The sequence below is a fragment of the Mytilus californianus genome, unplaced genomic scaffold (genome assembly GCF_021869535.1).
Source record: "Mytilus californianus isolate M0D057914Y unplaced genomic scaffold, xbMytCali1.0.p SCAF_19, whole genome shotgun sequence".
Classification (NCBI taxonomy): Eukaryota; Metazoa; Mollusca; class Bivalvia; order Mytilida; family Mytilidae; genus Mytilus; species Mytilus californianus.
This window is the reverse complement of record NW_026262667.1, coordinates 6,563,502-6,584,806: the sequence shown is the minus strand read 5'-3', so window position 1 is coordinate 6,584,806 and position 21,305 is coordinate 6,563,502. Positions and strand designations below refer to the sequence as shown.

The 21,305-nt window shown below is 32.0% G+C and overlaps 1 protein-coding gene across 1 annotated transcript; it reads right to left on the bottom strand.

Annotated features, from left to right (window-relative positions):
• Positions 1 to 3,727: 3,727 nt before the first annotated feature.
• On the bottom strand, positions 3,728 to 4,994 carry LOC127726997 (uncharacterized). Its single transcript, XM_052234369.1, has 3 exons — positions 4,976 to 4,994; positions 4,529 to 4,726; positions 3,728 to 4,179 (listed from the first exon to the last, which is right to left on the bottom strand). The coding sequence occupies exons 1-3, from the start codon at positions 4,992 to 4,994 to the stop codon at positions 3,728 to 3,730; spliced, it is 669 nt and encodes a 222-aa protein (XP_052090329.1).
• Between the last annotated feature and the right edge of the window lie 16,311 nt (positions 4,995 to 21,305).

Below are 21,305 nucleotides of genomic sequence, written 5' to 3'. Positions count from 1 at the left end.
ATCTGACGTTATTGGTAGATTGATTGTTTATCTAAAACCCAATGACAAATATTTCACACATATACAGAACGACATAACATGGGATATATTCTGTGGTGTTAAAATAAACCATCCACGACACAAGTGTAGTTATTATGCATTTTGTAAACAATAATCTGTGATAAAGCAAACTCAATTCTCGATATACTATTCTATAAGGAAGATTTTTGTCTTTCACTTACGAAGGAGAAATTCCAGCATTCGTTTAATACATACACACACAGAAATAATTGAATATATAAATGGTAGATTATAGAATTGTATAATCGTGGTTTATAGATGAGTGGTTTGATTTCTTTTATTGGAAACAGATTAACAAAATCTATATTGCTTGTTTCTGGACCCTATATGTTTATAATGTATTATCTCATATAGAATGATTTTATTTATTCTATTTTTAACCAAAGAATAAAACAATCATTTACGATTTACCAAAAAACTAAATAATGATCTGCAAGGTTGACAATCTTTATATGACAATATATCATGTGTTATGTTATAAACCAAGTTGAAGCAGACAAGGAAAGCATTACTTGATTATTGAAAGCTATATTTGTTTACCTCAACATGCCAAGTAGTCTATGAGTTTTACTTAGTGCAGGCGATGTTGCAATGATGACGCGGAAGCATGGGTTCAAGTCCCGCTAAGTGAAATACAAAGTTTTCTACAGAACTAGTATTGGACTAAATTACAGACCAAGCTTTTGTAGTAATGATGTTTGCATTGAATAAACTTAGTTTATCAAATAGAGAAAAGCTATCATAAAATTGTGACATATATAAATATATATGTATATATATTTCGACTCTTTCAAAATTCAAGAGTCTATCCTAAATTGAGGTAAATTATATGGCCTTCCAAATACCGTTTCGATTCCTAATATCACTGAAGAGACATTAATTGTCGAAATCCGGATATGGTGTACAAATTTTTGCACCTCATGTTTACGGTATACCATCTTTTCCGCAAGTTTATTGTTTTCTGTTTGGTAATAAATTATTATAAGATCCATTTTGTTACATCTGGTGATCCGTTTATTTGGCAATCGGCAATGGCAGTCAGCAGGGTTTAAGAACATCAGTTGTTCGACCTGCTAGTCAAATGCGTTTTGTTAAAATATACTTTTTTCACTTTTTTGGTCTTTTGGAAAATGTTGTTTGTGCTGTATTTAGACCCCTCTACCAAGAAATTTGTTTTGCATGCACACGTATAAAAATTGCGGTTTTTATCCAACGCAATCATAGGTTTGAACGTTGTTTTCAATTTAGACTTGAATATGTACATGTTATCTGGTTGTGGATATATAGATATAGAAAAATATCAGCCCATGAGCCATAATATGAAGCTAAATGTCGAGTGAGCCCCGCGGAACACCTTGCGGCCAAAATACGCAGGGTAAAATATTCCCATTAACTACACGAAAAAAAATGTTTTTTTGTACATGATAATGCATATATGGATGTATAATATTTGAAGATGATACAAAAAAAGAAGAAACAAGGCTTAATGATAGATTAAAAGATCGAAGTATTTCATATCACCAGAAGAAGAAAATGTCTACTCGCTGACTGCTGAACAACTTTTAAGGATACACTGCACACAAAAAAATCCAGAAATATCGCATCAAAATGTTGTTTGTATCAAGTCTGAAAGAACATAAATATTTAGTAGTCGTAATTCGTTAAGGAGAAGTTAATTTGAGAAAGACAGGTATTGGTAAATTGTCCTTTTTGTAAGTAATACTTCGACATCTCGCACCTTGTACCCGCCATTTGTACGTGAGAGGACATGGAAGGTAGGTGTTATTTTTGTACCGACTTCCCCACCAAATTGCATTGGGACGGTATTTGGTTCAAGTTTTTGGGTACCATTTCCTATAAGTGCTTTGTCTTATGTTATCATTGAGGAAAACATATTTTCCGCAGGTATTTTCTTCCCTATTATAGGAACAATAACAGAACCAGATCACCTGAATTTTTGAAATGTTTTTCAATATTGCTTCGCTGCATACTGTTGGTCTATGTACATTGATATAAATGTATCATTCTGTTGGTAACTTTGAGTTAAATGATAAGATACATCATGTTTCTGATTCTTGGAGAAATGTTTATGCTTTCAGTGTATTCAACTAGGTAGCTCAGGGGTCAGAGCATCTCTTTATGAGAAGGTCTTAGGTTCAAATCCTAACTAGTTATACTGAAACAGTAAATACTATAAATGGAATCTTAACATGTTTAACATGTATAAATCATTTAATATTTTGCCTACTTGAGTCTATCTCATATGAATGATCAATGTACATATAGCCAATATAATTATGATTTACACCAGTTTTAACATTGTAAAAAATTGAAAACAACACGTTTAATAATTTCATGCGTCCGAAGCGCTTTTCTGGATTTACCTTCATCAGGAACGCTCAATGCCAAATATTTGAAATCCGAGGGATGTATAAGTACCGAAACAGTTGAAGAGCTATATGACAAAAATACCTAAAACAAATAGCCGTAACTTGCAACTGGTATTTTATATCAATATATGTAGAAAACCTGACAAATCATACATGCTAATTGATAATCATAAACAGCCATTAATGCACCCCCCCCCCCCCCCCCCTTCCCAAAAAAAAAATCCTTACCTTTCATTTTATAATTGATTATACATGTACATATTATCTGGTTGTGGATATATAGATATAGAAAAATATCAGCCTGCGAGCCAGAATATGAAATGTCGAGTGAGCGTATGTGTTTTGATCATTGTTAAAGGCCATATACATGACTGACATGTAAATTTGCTTTCATCTCAAGTTGATAATCTTTTTTATAAGTGTTTTTATATTGCATCTTCTTATTTTTTTGTTATTTGCAGACAGGTTTCAGGTTACTTGGAGTAAATTGACGCTTTAAACAATACTAGTAATAATAGGTTGATATGCAAGATGATTTATTTTTGGTAATTTGCTCTCTTTGCAAATACATTAAATCATAATTGCTTAAAGCAAAAATATTTTTACACATTTTCAATATAAGACTATTTTTATTTTCTTTACACTTGTAGTATGATACTGATACAGTGTGAGTCTTATTATTTGTAGAGCATCTGGAGAAATTCATATTATTTTAGCAATTGATTTGATACATGAAATACATTTGTTGGTCAGATATTTATTGCGTTTAGTTTTAAAAAGTTGTTAAAGCATACTGAGTAATAAAAAAATTGAATAATCCCACAACTAATACATGAATTGAATGATTATTATATTTTAGAAATCACTATCACTGTCACTGTCAATTACACAGAGACTCTTTTTTTGTTCTTTTTTGAGGGTTGTTGATCTGACGATGTCCCTTTGTTAAAGGTAAAATTGAAATTTCCACCATGGAATGTTGCATTTGTGAAAAGACAACTCATTGCGGGATGTAAGTTCGAAAATTTAAAATTTCCTTTGTAAATTGACTGTTTACTGTTGTAAATAACAGTTGATTGAGCCTGTGTTGATGTTATTGTCTCTAATACTGGTGCGGTATTTTCTTTATTATCTGATTTGGTAACTGTAGGATGCTCTAATTCTCTTGTTGAAGATAGCATTAATAATGTTTTTTTCTGTTGTTCTAAGCTTGTTTTGGAGTACGACAGCAAACTGTTAACATTTTTATGTCCTGTTCTTTGTACAATTTCTGTGTCTTACACTCCATCGTCTTTCTGTTTTTGGATTGAACCCTTCCTTGCACTATGGCCAGTGAGTCTTTTATCGTTATTGGGTAGTGCTTCCGTGGCCATATCTTTTATTATTTTAGCAATGGATTTAGTTCCAAGTCTTAGATTTTTGTACCAAAGAACTTTTGATTCATAGTTATCATCTTGAAACGTTGAAGCCTGAATATAAAAAGGGGAATCATCTTTTTTTATGGTTTCTGGGCTTTTTTGTCGAAAAAGTTTATATTGAAACACAGGACATCTGGTGCGGTCAATTTTGTTTTCTACTGCGATTGGTCCTGATTTTCTTAGATTTGTTATATTTTCGCCCTGTCTTGTTTTTGTTTGCCTTTCACGACAATACTGAAGGTATTCGTCTCCATTTGTGTCAACTTTTAGTGATATATCACCCCAACATAAATTGTAATGTTCAGTAACTCCTCTTAAACCAAAATGGTAATTGTTATTAATATATACTGTGTTTATAAGAGAGCGAGGGATATTTGACACCATAATTGTTTTCATATGAAATGTGTTGAGATCGTCATCTGTCGAAGGGTCTGCAACATTGGGTTTATTACCAAGACCACGTTATTTTAAGTTTTTAAATTTTGCGCTCAGAGTCTGACGACTTTTGTGGAACTCATCATCAGTTATAATATTGCATTCATACTCATTATCCTTTAAATGTCGGCTAATGCTCTGCTGTATTGACTTAAGAGATGATGGTTCATATTCAATAGTACCATTTGTTTGTTTTTCCTTCATGGCGCTAAGAAAGAAAAAAACTAAGATATCTGTCCAACTGTTGTGGTGGTATTTGTTCAATGTTTCTGGTTTCCTCATGTTTTGATTTTAAGAACAATTGGAAAATTTTCAAATCAGACTTTGTTTTCTTGGAAGTATTTTTATTTAGTTGCTCTTGAAGGAAGGAGTCTATATCCGCATCTGTTACATCACTGAAACAGTCACTCTCTGATGCTTTTGCTAAGGATGTTGTGCCAAAAGATGCAGTTTGATCACTGTCAGTTTTAGTGTTCTTGTCTTCCTTTGCATTTTCCTTTTGTTTTGCATTTGTGGCACTTTGTTTTTGAATTTTGTGAACATTTACAGGGAGATATTTATATCTAGCGCTTGAATTTGGTTTTGAGAAGTCTCAGTAACTGCATGAAGGGCTGTCCATTTCACTTAATAATGTATTTGTGTCTGAATTGTCTCCTGATTCCCATGATTCACTCTTAGTATCAGTGGCCATTTTGTGGTTTTGTTTTGTTTTGTTTTGTTTCAGCAGACGAAATAAGTGCTTTAGACTTGTCTGGAATAGGGTGTTTGAGCTCTGATATAGAACTTTTCATAATTTAATGTAAAATGTTTTAGCTTTACTGTTATTAAACACAAGTGCATTTAAACAATTTAGATTTAATTTGTTATTGGTTTTACTGTGAATAATTGGTTTATACTGTAAATATAGTTTTAATCGTTAAATTTTCCACCCCCGCTTTGTTGACATTTGTTTCGGTAGACTGATCTCAATGAAGGTCATATCAGGAGTTCATGTAAGGTCACAGATTCAATTTAAAAAAAAAGTAGTCCCGGCAGACGTTATTTAGAATCCGGTGGGACACGTTTTTACTATTGCATATTCAAGCATAAAAGGTAAATTTTGCAACATAAAAATTGCACAATGAAAAAATTGGTATGCAAGTGTAATTTATTTGGTCAAGTCATCTTTGTAAGTGACATGCTATCATTACAATGATGGAATAAATGTTGGGAGAATTTGTTGATATTTCCTCCTCAAGTTGATAATGTCTCCTCAGAGCACGCGCTATCGTGATACGAGTTTTACTGATACGCTGAGGAAACAGATATAGCTGTAGGGCAGGATGATAAATATGTATATATATATATATATATATATATATATATTTATCATCCTGCCCTACAGGATATATATATATATATCTATAAACGTTTCAAATAAAGTTATAGTGAAGTGAGTGGATGGTCAATATTATCATCTTTTACGAAAGACGTTCTTCCATCTTGATACCACGATAAATCATGTGCTGTGTAACAACCCTTCGAGTCTAAAGTAACAACTTCCAACCTACAAATTGCATAGGGTCTGTCTTTGATAAATTGCTTTTAAGCATTAAGAAAAAAATCACTTGCAAATTGTGTATTGAAGCATTTTAAAAAATAATTCACAAATGAACGGTCAATTATATCAGGATGGACTCCATAAAACTATCGGAAGGATAACTTCGACTTTATTATAAGAACTAAAGAAAACTGAAAAAAACTCTTTTTAAGTCAATCTTATCCAGAACTTCAAAAAGTAATATAGCAATAATATCGAACTAAAAGGAAAATTCAAAACGGAAAGTACTTTATCAAATGGCAAAATCATAAACTCAAACACATCAAACGAATGGAAAACAACTGTCATATTCCTGACTTGGTACAGGCATTTCCTTATGTAGAAAATGGTGGATTAAACCTGGTTTTATAGCTAGCTAAACCTCCCACTTTTATGACAGTCCTAAAGCATTCCATTATATTGAAAACAATAGGTGAGCAAAACAAACAGACATAATAGACCTTTTATACATTGTGACTTGGATGGAGAGTTGTCTCATTAGCACTCATACCACATCTTCTTATTTATATAATAGGTAAAAATGTAAAAATTGGCGAAGAGCAGTCAACATTGTGTTATGATGTAAGCACAGACATGTTGGATTGAGACGTAGTGTGTTCAGTGGGTATATGTAGGTTTTTTAAACAGAAAACATATCCAAAATTTGTCATTTAATATTTGTCTAGATTTTAATTTGTTTCATCGTTTAAGATATGGAAAACAAGAATAATGTTCAAATAACACTCCTGTACAAAGGAGTCTGATCAAGCCTATTGTATACTGGATCACACAGCAAAAAAACACCATAATACCTTAACGCGTCCTTTCCAACAGAAAGAAGTGCCTAAGAAAGAGAAAATATCATATAGACATTTTCTTTTTTTTCCCTGCTGCTCCTTAGTTTTCTTACACCTAGTTTAAAACTCCGGGATTTGTCACTGTTAATTGTATCTATCATAAAATACTATTGATTGTTAAAACAAAGGTAGCATGAAATGCAATTGAAAAGATTATGATTCCCCTGTATTCTGTTTTTAAAGAAGTTTTATAAAGGATCTTGTGATTTCTATTATATCTCCATACTGCAAGGTTATGGACAAATGTTTTCAGAACAGAAAATTAGCGTTAGATTGAAAAGGGTTAAATTTGATCGACATAGTAATATGTTTATGGCTTACTAGAAATACATGATATTATCCTTCCTAAAATACAGTTATCAACTAAAACAAAGTCAGTTTCTAATTATATTAAATGTTGCTCTGGAAATAACTCGGACAATGTAAAGGACTGCATTTTAAGTGAACTCTTGGAAAATTGTGCGTTGTTTGTGCTCAAAACATAGTATAGTATTCAGGATAAGATGAACAGTCATGAATACATCTATTATACTTACGAAATAGCAGTAAATCGATCCGTTCGTATGTGATATCAAATGTAAAAACCTGTTTTACACTTGAAAAAGGTTGAACAATTCGCTCGAAAAAGACACGATCTCAGCAGGACACTTTACCTACCGTGAATTGTTTAATTAACAAAATGTTTCAACAACATATAATGCAAACTTTAAATGAAATGTGGTCTTCAAATTTTGTTTGCTGATATTCGGCAAAATCATTATTAAATTGAAGAAAGATAATCGTGCGAAGACTGTTTCAAGATAAATAAAGGCAACAGTAGTATACAGCTGTTCAATAGTCATACTTCGATTAAGCAAAAACAAATCCGGGTAACAAACTAAAGCCGAGGGAAACACATCAACTATAAGAGGAAAACAACGGATCAACAGAAACACTGACCTACAACAAAACTAAACGCTAATATACATAGAAACAGATTGTTTGATAACAACTGCCATATTCCTGACATGGTACAGGACATTTTAAGAAAAATGGTGGGTTGAACCTGGTTTTATGGCTAGCCAAACCTCTCGCTTGTATGGCAATTTTAAAAATACCGCTAAAATGACAACACTACGTAACAGGAATACAGTACAAACAAATGCAAGAACACTCAGCACAGAGAATCACATAAATAAATAATATAATAATACATTACAACATGTAAACCGCAGAATAACAACGGATACCTCCCATGAATTTACGACAGCACACCATGACACCACAAACGAAATGTAAACTGCGCGTCACATGAATGGATCAACGTCACAAAAAGTGACGTTTTTTTGTGACGTTTATATTATCACAGGTAAATTTCTAAAAATAAATTTCTAAATCAAAACAGTGTATAAACTAAAAATCCTGTGTATAGTTGCTCTAAACTAAAAATCATATAAATGATGTAGCTGATTTATTATCTTAACTTCTACATTCATAAAGAGAATAACCAGAGGCTCATGAGAACCTGACATCGCTCACCTGTAATTTCAGTTTCAGGCATTTGACTTATTTGTAGATCTTACTTTGCTGAACAATTTTGTCATTTACACTTTCTCTCTTTTTATAATAATATTAAAGATAATACATAACACAAAACTGTAAAATTTCCTAAAAATTAACTATTTCTGGACAGTAACCCACCAATAAGTTGTCCTATTGGTCTGAAGATTACTTGGCAAGAAGAACTAAACCTGTTTGACACTTTCACCACCTAAGTCAGTTTTGCTCTTACTGCGTTAGTTTTTTGAGATGAAAGCCAAAAAATTCATTTGATCCCTATGTTCGATTTTTAGAAACTGCCGCCATGGAATCAAATGAATGGATCAAATCCCCGAATACAATCCATAAACAAGATACCCTAAGAAACATACAATTAAAGGTTTTAAGTATTTGGTCAAGTAGTTTCAGAGAAGAATATTTTTGAAAAAGAAATTAGACTTTCACAAAAAATGTGAAAAAAAACGTTTAAAGGGCAATAACTCCTCAAGGGGTCAATTGACTATTTCGATCATGTTGACTTATTTGTAAATCTTACTTAGTTGAACATTTATTGCCATTTATAATTTCTTTATATTTATTATAATATTAAAGAAAATAACCAAAAACAGTAAAATTAATAAAAATAAACTATTTCCAACAGGAACCAAACAATGGGTTGTCGAACTTGTCTGAAAATTTCATAACAGATAGATCATGACCAATTTAGCACTTTAACTCCCTTTCACTCTTGCTCTAACTGCTGTAGTTTTTGAGATATAAGCCAAAAACTGCTTTTGGTCCATATGTTCTATTTTTTAGCCATGGCGGTCATATTTGTTCATGGATCAAAAATTCGGATACAATTTATAAATTATATAGATTAAGTATTAGGCCCAGTAGTTTCAGAGGAGAAATGTTAATGTTAGCAAACATGTTGAACAAATAGTGTAAAATTGTCTTTAAAGGGCAATAACTCCTGAAGGGGTCAATTGACAATTTTGGTCATTAAAATTTTTTTTGTAGATCGTACTTTGCTGAACATTTTTGCTGTTTACAGTTTATCTTCATCTTCAACAATATTCAAGATAATAACCAAAAACTGCAAAATTTCCTTAAAATTGCCAATTTAGTGGCAGCAACCCAAAAATGGGTTGTTCGGTTCGTCTGAAAATTTCAAGGCCGTTAGATCTTGACCATAACAAACATTTTTACCCCGTCAGGTTTGCTCTAAATGCTTTAGTTTTTGAGATATTAGCCAAAAACTTCATTTGACACCTATGTTCTATTTAGCCATGGCGGCCATGTTTGTCGATGGATCAAAACTTCGGATACAATTTAATAACAAGATACCCTAAGGAACATTCAGTTAAAGTTTGAAGGTATTTGACCCAGTAGTTTCAGAGGAGAAGATTCTTGAAAGTAGTTTACGACGACGACGACGACAGACAGACGACGACAGACGACGGACGACGACGGACGACTACGGACGCCAAGTGATGGTATAAGCTCACATGGGGCCTTTCGGGCCCGGTGAGCTAAAAATAAAATAACTGTAATATAAGGCAAGATTATGTAAGACCAAACCGTAAACACACATGGAAAAAAAAACCAACATAAAACCAAAATCCCTATAGACGAACCACTAGTAACTCGACTATACTGACAAATAAGACATATGTGAAATGTACCGAAAATATAGAATTCAAACCACAAACGAAATAAACAGACAACTCAGCACAAAATGACCCACTGGACCCACACGTATAAGAAAGTAACAACAAAATGCAAGAACGCGGGATATATATGAATACCGAACCATGTCGTCTCCCAGCAAGGTATTTTGAGTGTAATATGAAGACCAATTTTCCTCGATTATAAGATTGCCAAATGCATAGTCATATTATCTGGCTTTCATTAACGTCGATTTGCTCCTGGCGAAAAATTTCTTCAGCAGGGTAATAAGGAAGAATGACTGCAATCGGCAAAACACAAGTTATACGGTCTCAATCAAGATCTTTAGATACTACGAAAGTCTCTTATCCGTAAATTTACCTATTGATATCTATTCCCTGTGGTAACATTTTGGCTAATTGGATACGCATGGCAGGTGCTGCATGCATAATAGCAAAATCATAACTTAACATCTTATTGACGTAAAAGGTTTCGATCCTTTTGGATGCAATTCTTTCATTTTTTGCCTTTTACCTTGATTTGTACCTTCTTAATTGATTGATGAGATAAATGAATGGCAAATTGTTTGCTTTGCTGTTACATAAATTTTGAAGTCATTTTGAGTTAAGGAATATATCTACCTCATTCAAAGCTCTGATTTCTTGCCTGCGTTGGCTATATTTTTTTGTCCTTATTGGTTTATAAGCTCTTCATTTTTCATACGCGTTGGATTTTCAAATATTTTGGCTTCGAGCATCACTGAATAAATTCGTGACGGTGTATGTAAAATTTGTGTAATGTTGTTTTTTTTTCCTAATCACATTAATGGAGCAGATTTCTGTTAGTATATCCCTGTAAATGAAGTCTGTATCATTTACAAATGCATTTCATTTGCGAGTTTTCACTATACTATACATATTGGGTAGAGAATATGAGAAATGGATAAACTAAATCGTCTCGATTGTCATATAAACCGGTGTGAGTCGTCCATTTGAATAATGTTTTACAAATGGATTCTGAGATGAAAAAGACCTTCAAGTTTTAATAGTATCTGTATGCCAATTTCACAGGGATGAATGAGATGCAATCACTCGTTTAAATGTGAGGTAAGGATGATATGCTATTTGCAATACAATTCAAGATAAATGTAAATATTTTTATAAACTTCTGTGATTGGGTTAAGGTTTTGAATGAATTCTGATTCATATGAATTCGATCAATAGGGATGCACAGTAAGCACCATTTAAAATACCAACTGCGTGTTGAAATAGCAACCCCCAAAATCGACATAAATCTTGTCGATAAAAAAATCCAGCATTTTGTTTTATTAAAGTAAATCACATTAAGTCCCCACCAATATACGATAGAAATTGACGGTATCTACTTGAAAAAACGAACATCATTATCAAGCAAACAATAATGATGCGTTGCATATACAATCAGGAGATGTTATCTGATTGCCAACTACATGAACAATGTATCTATCAGTGTACAAATAAGTAGATTTAAGCAACTATAGGTCACCATGTAAAATACTAGTTAGTGTTTTTTTTTTTGTTACTTTCACAATTAAAAGAAATGATAATGTCTCTAACGAATATAGTCACACCAACATATATCTAAGGACCGTCTAAGTAAAATGGTTGATTGAAAAGATTATGTTGTTATGTACCAAATTGTATTGAAGAGGGACGAAAGATACCAGAGGGACAGTCAAACTCATAGATCGAAAACAAACTGACAACGGTCAACTGAGATAACTACTAAAGTGAATGTTTAAGTTCACACTTATGTATATGCAATTATACAGTACTTGCAAAATCCTTATATCAGTGCAATATGTACCAAAATATTCACATTTGCAATGATATAAGCCTTGAGCTACTCGATCCCATATAAATATAATGAAATGCAAAACATATTTATTCTGGGGAAATATACGATAGAAATTCAAAATGCAAAATTGTCATTATTCTATAGATTTGTTTCCCTGATATACTGTTTTTACTTATTACATATTAGATTTTACAAACTCAGCCCTTAAAGAGGCAATATCTTCGAATGTCATGAATATTTTAAGTCCGTGAAAATGCAATAATTTCATTGATATCAATGAAAAAGTATGTTTCGTGTCATTTTTAGGACTCCAATGATTGTAACTAAGAACAATCTTAGAGCTATTTAAAATTCCTCGCAAAGCTTCATGCTATCGATTGAAATTTCATTGTTAACTGAATAAATAAATGATCAATAATTTGAAACTCGTTGGTTATATGTGCAATACATTTTGGATACCTGTTGTAGCAGTTTCTTATGTTTTTTTTTATATCATTGTGTTTTGTCCTTTCTACGTTTTCTTCTGTCGTGTTCCCTTTAATGGGACTCTCGGCTGACAATATTTGTTTACAGTGAATTATTTTCCCATAAAATCAGTTTCCGACCTTATCTTATATTTTGAATATCAAACTTTCCTAAATCGTGAATATGACTTCTAATACAGACTCACACTCTCATTTATTTCATGGTAGATCTAAAGAAAATAATTGTTAACACGTGCTAGACTCATTTATTCGTTGAGTACATTCAGGTGAGATTTTTGTAAATTCGTTACCACTTTAAGTAAATTGAAGTCTTTTAACTCGACGTTTACACTGACTACTTATATTTATCGTGGTCCAGGCATTACTCGCTAAAACTTCTCTACGTTCTCCTTTTTAGTTGAATTCGTCAACGTGTCGGTTTACCTCGATTACACTTTGTGATAATAATACTAATTAATAGGTTAATCCAGGGGTATGTGAAATTGGGCGGGTTTTCAAGTGAGTTTTTGTGGGACCGACACAAATTCAACTTGTAGATAAAAGGTAAACCTTCAAAAGGTAATTTACAAGAGTAAATTATCGCGAAAAAGACGTCAAGAGTTGCCCCTTAACATATTCATTCGTATTTGATATACACAATGATGTCCTATATTCTTGAATAAAATGGTCAACCAATGTTTTGGTGAAACCTGCAAATACTGCCTCTTTAAAATATCTAAAGAATGTCAATTTGAAAAAGACCAGGTTCGATACAACTGCTGCTGGACGTTTCGTCCACGAGCATTATACCAAATCAGTAGTAGGCACGTCTATCTCATGAAATATCATTGATACATTGATGTATCGTACATTTTCTATTTTAGAAATGTGTAATTATTCATTACAAAAGTGTTTCTAACCCAGGCATATATAGCTTTGGCCGTATGTAATTGGCATTATTGTTCGGAATATTTGGTTTCTATACTAAAACCTCTTCGTATTTCAGCTGGCCTTCTGGTTTTTGTTGTTTTATGTATCCGTTTTTATTCTGTAGTTAGTCACCACTTCGGTGTTATCATGTATATCTATTATATAGTCACTTTTATAAATTTACTGTTTGCAAAAGTATGAACTATTCTAAATACTAAGGATTTTCTTATCCCAGACATATAACCTTAGCCGTATTTGGCACAACATTTTGGAACTTTTGATCCTCAATGCTCTTCAACTTTGTACTTGTTTTGGCTTTTGTACTTTTTTGATCTGAGCGTCACTGGTTAGTCTTGTGTGGACGAAACGAACGTCTTGCGTGTTAAATTTTAAACCTGGTACCTTTTGTTAGCTATTATTCGTATGTTTCTCTGTCCAATATGTTCTCCCATTTGTTTGTAGTGTAATCCTGTCATGTAATGTTGTCATTTTAATGTTATATTTAACATTGCCATAAAAGCGGGAGGTTTGGCTAGCCACAAAACTAGGTTCAATCTACCATATTTTTCTTAAAATATCCTGTACCAAGTCAGGAAAATGGCCATTGTTATATTATAGTTCGTTTCTGTGTGTGTTACAATTTAATGTTGTGTTTCTGTTGTGTCGTAGTTCTCAAGATGTGTTTCCCTCAGTTTTAGTTTGTAACCCGGATTTGTTTTTTTTCTCAATCGATTTATGAATTTCGAACAGCGGTATACTACTGTTGCCTTTATCTTCCAACTATTTTATTTTGAGCGCCATAGTTGAGTTTTTTGTTGAGTAAATGCGCATCTGTCGTACCCAATTATAAGCCAGATATCTTTTTTGTTATTGTTTTAAAAATCATAGAAGCGTGTAACATCAATTTATGATACAAAATATTTGTTCAATACGTTTACATTTGACGTATTTTTTCTGTCCAGGGATTTTTGTTTGCAAATTGTAAGTTGCAAATTGTTATAGAAATAATCAAGACGTTGCAATAGCTTTCAAAATACATGCATATTAGTGCACACATAATTCTAAAATTTGAGTGGAAACCTATTTATTTGTCGACTCTGATAAAAATGAATGTTTTTTTTACCTGAAGAATTAAGTGCCGTTTTCCTATTTTTAACAGTATCTGTTTTATTTATTCAAAACCAAAACATACAAAAATATATACACTATTTAACACATCATATATCTACACTAACAAATTATTAAAGCACGAAGATATGACAACAACAGGACACTTGATGAAACGAATCAACGTATAACTAAGAGAGAGCCGTTATATACCAAAGAGATATTGAAACTCATAATACTAAAATAACGTGACATGGTACGATTGCCAGTGAGACAACTATGAGCAAGAGTTCAAATAAAGCAAAGACAGGTCGACGTACGGCCTTCAGTTATAAAATTCCTCATTATTACAAAACATAAACCATTCAAAATAGGAAATAAATGGCCTAATCTATAGAACAAAATTATGAAAAACAAATAAGGTAGACATGAACCAAACACAACCACTAAATTACATGCTCCTCACTTTGGACATGTTTATAAAGAATGTGGCGCGGGAGTTAAACATGTTTGTGAATGCTCAATCCTCCACCTGACCTTGAACAACAGCACAACATTAGAACAAACTGTAAATATCATTTATAAATTGCTTAACTGAATGTATCGGTACGAAACACACACAAAAAAATAAAAAAATTAAAAAAATTAAAAAAATTACATAAACACAATGATACGAAGCACCGATATAAGTGTACTAGCAAATACTGAAAGCTAGTTCAAAGCCAATAACAACTAATACATAAAACATGTTCTCCCAGACTAAAATATCAATCAGTACACATCCAACGGATTTAGTCTGAAGACATCATAAACAATCTGAGGAATGCATGACCTTATGTAATGCCAAAATTTAATTAAACCGTATCGACAGGATGTTGCACCATTAATACGCATAACTGTATACCAATATATATATAGGTTTTTTTTTGATAATTTGTAAAAAATCTGAAGGAATGTAATGCCAATAAAAACAATATATAAAGATTTTACTACCACTAGTAAACCAACTTTGATCTGAAACGGTAATTTTGGTCTTATCGATATTTAAAAGAATGATCAATGAATTATCAAGTTATTTCAGTCTTTCAGTAAACCTTTAGACTTATTCAATGTGGTAAATTCAGATCTGTTCAAATAAATCGCATGAAGTCAATTACGATCTGCTCAGTCCATGTTTAGACTGTATAGCACTTGTTTTTTTTTACCTGTACACATAAACAACATACTGAATTGTCTGAAAACAATAGAGAACAGTTATGAACTTACCGCAGTCGATTAGTCTGCAAAATGACCGAAAAACTGAAAATGACTAAATAATTTATTGTTCAGACCTTTCAAATGGTGTTCACACCGAAAAGGCCGTTTCAGATCAAAATTGGTTTAATGGTGTACAGTTTTTAATTGATGTCCTTAAGGAATAGGTTTATTAAAATGATCAATACGTTCACATGGACTGTATCTAGATTTACGGGATCTATAAACTACATTACCGTAAAAATTATGATATCCCGTTTATTGTAAGAATTTAAAAGGAACAAACAAACGTCCAAACCAGATCTTTGTATTTTTGAAAGAATTATTTAAAGATTTAAAGAACTGAGGAGAAACACAATCCCTGACTTAATAGTTTACCAGTGATACAAAGATTACGCTCATTGTATTCTTAAACGTCACTATAGACACTGATATAGCGAAACAAATTTGAAATATAAACACCGTTAGAAAGTGCAATAGAAACATCTCCGTCCTAAAATTTGAAAAATAAAAATAAAAGACGATAAATAGGCTCTTTTGTCGTAAACGTTTGTACAGATTTTCCCGTGTGAGACAGAAAAATCCAGAAAAAAGGACAACTATTGCTGTTTGCATTTGATTTATTTAAAGTAAGTTCCCTTGGGTAAATTTTCGCAGTATTAATAGAAAGTTTGTGATTATCTAAAGTAAATATATTACAAAAGTAAAGGTAACAGTAAGTGTTATTTAAATCATGAATTAAATGTAATCTAGACGGATCTTTCCAGACTTATGATGCCCTAAACTTTGATTCATAAAAATACAGGAACACGTTTGGTGTAAGCAGGGCGCAATTGGTACCCATAGTAGTACCTACAACCTTTAGACTAACTTTATTGCGTAAACGTACACATATGATCTCCAGAAGAACTTTAGCAGTTTTAGTCGTCTCATTACGCTCCCAGTCAGTATATCGAGCATATTTCCTGTTTTGATTACAGAAGCTGCAAATAAATCTCCAATCAGATTTTTCAAATCATAATTTGATTGAATAAAATAACTTCTGTTGGATAAGATCGCGTGGAAGTGTAGTGTGCAAAGTTAAATAGTTATAATTGTCAACTGAATTGAACGCATCAAAAGAGGGACGAAAGATACCAGAGGGACAGTCAAACTCATAGATCGAAAACAAACTGACAACGCCATGGCCAAAAATAAAAAGACAAACAGACAAATAATAGTACAGATGACACAACATGGAAAACCAAAGACTAAGCAACTAAGCAATAAGCAAGTTATTTATCCGAAACATCCATAGAGTTTTTGACAATCCAAAAATATTTAATTTCATTGTTTTTATATACTTTATTGCAAAGATTAGTAAACAGTTGTTTTATAAATTTAACGCAACTAATTTATGTCACAGAAATATATGTCACGGAACAATTATTAGAAACCGAGATTAAATGATAGTTGAAGTGTTTGTTTGTAGTTTAGGTATCAATACTTGGGGGACCTTCAAATGTTCAGATGAGGTGTTAAGCTGAGTTGTGGATGTAACCTAATTATGTTTTTATTTGAACCTCTGTTGAGTGCACGGTCTTGATTATAGAAGAATTCATAAATTTATTCTGACGGAATCCATGTAGTATTACGTGAAAGCACACCACATTGTCGACCGGTAATAACAGAAAACATTTTGCAAGTACTTGAAATGTGTCTTTAATTCTAGAAACGAGCGTAAAACTACCCTTGTATTAATTTCTAAATTATTTTTGAAATGTACTATACTTACATCCACAGTTTTAAATTAATTATTCAAATGGAAATCAAGAGACGTTTGGTCAAATTTTTTCAGTTTACACTAATTTCAACATTAGATAAAAAAGCATATTTAATAACCTGACCACACTCTATCCGATTCATTTTCGATTGAGGATGATTATTTTGTCCTTTTTGCAGAAATTCTAAGACCTCTCGGTTTTGGACGACGTTGAGGCCCACCGTGATAAAAATATCCATAGGGATGATATTTAAGTTTCCATGTGTCACAGTCTTATGTTTAAGGATCATTTTTTTCTTTACTAACGTCTGATGTAACTAAAGTATAATTAAAAATAAACTACTGGCACTTTTATAACATATGATAATCTGTATTCTTGTACTGTTATGAAACACAGTTTACGGCCAAACTCAGTAAAATTCCGTCTAAATTCCACTTAATTGGTAAATTTAACAACATTAACCGTTATTTTGATGACATGTTTTTTATTAAATAATTAGGAATTTTCTGAATATACTGCCGACATTTACTCGAAGGTTGTAACGAAGTAAGTTCTTTGGATTGTCAAGTGGCCAATGCTATACAAAACTAAATTTAAATATAAGTTTGATAAACAAAACAAAAGTCAATTAAATTCAACAAAAATGAAATAATGAAATGAAAAAACACAAATGTAACTAAATAAACAAACACAAAACGGAACTAAATATAATGTTATGAAATGAACAAAATGCAACTACATGATACTACTGTCTTGACACTATTAATTCTGAACACTTCACGGTAAGGTTGAACGTTGCACGTACTGTAGATATAAAATTTTGTTTGTGCCCTTTGATTTCTTTTAATCGTAAAACGGACGGATATAACTTCACACAATTTTTTGATGAAAAGAACATCAGATTATATAAGTTTACTGCAATAATAACTTCAATGAGCCATGGCGAGTTTAAACTGCATAATACTAAACGGACAGCTAGATTTCTTTTGACATATATTTTAACGGACTTTTTTGTATATTTCTAACGGATAATTTCACCGACTCTAGGCGTTGTAATTGATTTCAGCAAATATCAAGTTGTTACCATATTAACAAAAACATCATTTGTATCTCCGACACCATATATCATCGACCAGTCCATGGTATTAACAACGTGCTATACGCACAACACAACCGGGCCTAAAAAACCCTGCAAAAATAAATATTGAACCCAAACAAATACTCAATTTATCTATAAATTTGCGTAATATAGCAATTATTCGGACATTCTGGACCGCGAGCATGAAATATCATCTCGACAGCAAAATAGACCTCAATGTACTATATGTATGAATAACTGAAGTTTTTTTTATACTACAGGTACTTATCTTAAATAGATAATATATGAACAGCAATCAGTGATCTCTCGTTGATTCAGACTTTTTATTTCACACGGGAACGAAACTCTACCCAAAAATTGACAACAAAAGTGACAATTTTAGTTCCTATTGTTAATTTTCCTTTTTTTGGAAGATGGTGAGGTGTCTTTGGCCCAATCATACGGGATATAGGGATTTTGTTTTCACAAAATACTTAAAATCTTTACTAATTTTGTTATAGAAACAAAGATCGGATTTGGACGTTTGACTGTATCTGTCAAAACTTGTTTTACAAACGGGATATCAAATCCTAATTTGTACGGTAATATTGTTTAAATAGCCAGTAAATTTAGATATAATCCATGTAGGCTTATCGAACCTTTGGATAAACTTATTCCCAAATAGTTTCAAATTAACACTGTAAAGCACTGTACTAACATTGATTTTGTTGTTAATAAATTAAAACATACCTAAATATTATTGCTATACAGTTATATGTACTAAATTCTGTTGATACTGTTTACTTATATTTATACATTGCACTAGTTCATATTTACCTAGACTGTTTATGACATTTTTACACTAAATCCATAACATATGAGCTGATTATATTTTGTCTTAAAGAGATGATGTAACTATTAGTTGCTATTGGCTTTGGACTAGCTTTCAGTAACTGAAAATTCTCTCAGATCAGTTCTTTGTGTTTTTTAGTTGGTTTTTGTGCTTTGTTTCGATCTGATGAGTAAAGCCAATTTCAACTGATTTTTATAGTTTGTTCTTATGTTGTGTTGTAACGGCACTTTTCAATTTCAGGGGAGGGTTGGGCGGCCGTAAACACTTTTAACCACGCCACATTCTCTGGGTGTCTGTCCAAAGTCAGGAGCCTGTAATTCAGTGATTGTCGTTTATTACTCTTTCTCAGATTTGTTTTTCGTTTATTGTTTTTTTACATAAATAAGGCCGTTCTTTTTTTCGTTTGAATCATTAGACATTTGTCGTGGGGCCTATAAAATTCCGTTCTTTAACTTATTGTTGCAAACTTCTACGTCATTTTGATCTCTGGTGGAAAGCTGTGTCATTTGCAATTGGCAATCATACCACATCTTCTTAGTTTGATGTAGGTGACACTATGTTATAAAAATATAGAGTTTTAAAGTTTTTTTTACGGTAGATTCATTTAAAAAAAACCTAGACAAATGTATAAAATCAATTGATGTGTAAATGTATTTTAGTTTTAGAAAATGCCTTTTATGATCTTCAGATTTGTCAATTCGGGAAAAAAGTCTATAATGACAAAAATCTGTTGTGATACGTGTACACTCATATTTTAGACCTAAATACGATATTGTACCACAATTATATATATTACGTAATTTGATCCATATTACACATACATAGATCTTTAATGTCGTTTTTAAATATTGATTAAAGATCATCAATTATTTATTGTAAACTGTATAAGACCGATCATATGGTAAGTTTACAAAAACGTGTTCCTATTCTAAAATTTCACATTCAGTCATTTATGGTTAGAAAATTTACATGACTGATGGGGTACAAAATTGATGATGAATGAAAGTTAGGTGAGAATCAACTACCAATGTGCTATTATTTGATGCCTTACCACTTTACTCAACGTATATGCACATATCATAGAAGCAACAAGCAACACGTGTGAACAGGATTTGTTAACAATTCTGGAGCACCCTGTTTTTTTGTAGGGTTTTTTCTTTTCAGTCTGAAGTTTACTTACTGACTTACAAGCAAAATGAACGAGTTTTGTACCGGCCGAATTATAAATATCTGAACTGCCCACACACATAATATTGGTGAAAAATGCCTTTTGAATTAGAATCAAGAGTGTGTTTGCGAGCTATGTGAATGTAGTGAGAGGAGATAAAACCATCAATGTGTATTTGAATCATGTATAAAATAACTACACATGTATAGAAAAATCTTCCAGTTGCTTTGATTAACAAATACTACTTTAAAACATATTTGTTCTATTTGGCAATAAAGAGAAGCATTGCTACGTATTGTTTCCTGAATTTAAGCAGTTATATAATTATTATCATAATCGTTATGACGACATTTGTTACAAAACAAAATTAATAAACGATCACGGTATTAGCCAGTTATTGACGGTTGTCGAAAGTTGTATTTGATTGACCATTTTTGATTAGTGCGGATCCTGAAGTATCGATGCTTTTTATTTTGTTCATAGCTTGCAACACATTGTCCAAACATAACAATGTTAACTTGGCAAATTCTGCTCATTAAGTTTAAGTCTGTATGCATAACAATTGAATACATTTGTCCCTGAGAAGAATATTAGTGCAAAGTAATATAGAACCACATGATATACAAATAAGATACAATTGGTTATCTGATACAACTATGTAAAGCTATTATCTTATACTTTAGTAAAAAAAAATACAAATGACATTTGGCAAAGCACCGGTTTTCGGTGGGGTTCGTGTTGCTCAGTCTTTTAATGTTTATGTAGTGTTTTGTGTAGATTGCTGTTCGTCTTTTCGTTGTTTTGATCTCTTTGTTATGATTGTGTGGATCTCTCTTCGACTTATGAGTTTGATTATTTTTTTCGGTATCTTCCGTAATTTTGGTCCAATTATCTTTAAGCTATAGTACCAAAAATGGTACAATT

Bases quoted from the DNA above. Each gene is read 5' to 3' on its own strand.
- LOC127726997 (XM_052234369.1), bottom strand. The intron at 4,180-4,528 runs GTTTTTTTCTTT...TTGGTTTAAGAG, and splicing joins ACAGTTGGACAGATATCTTA to GAGTTACTGAACATTACAAT.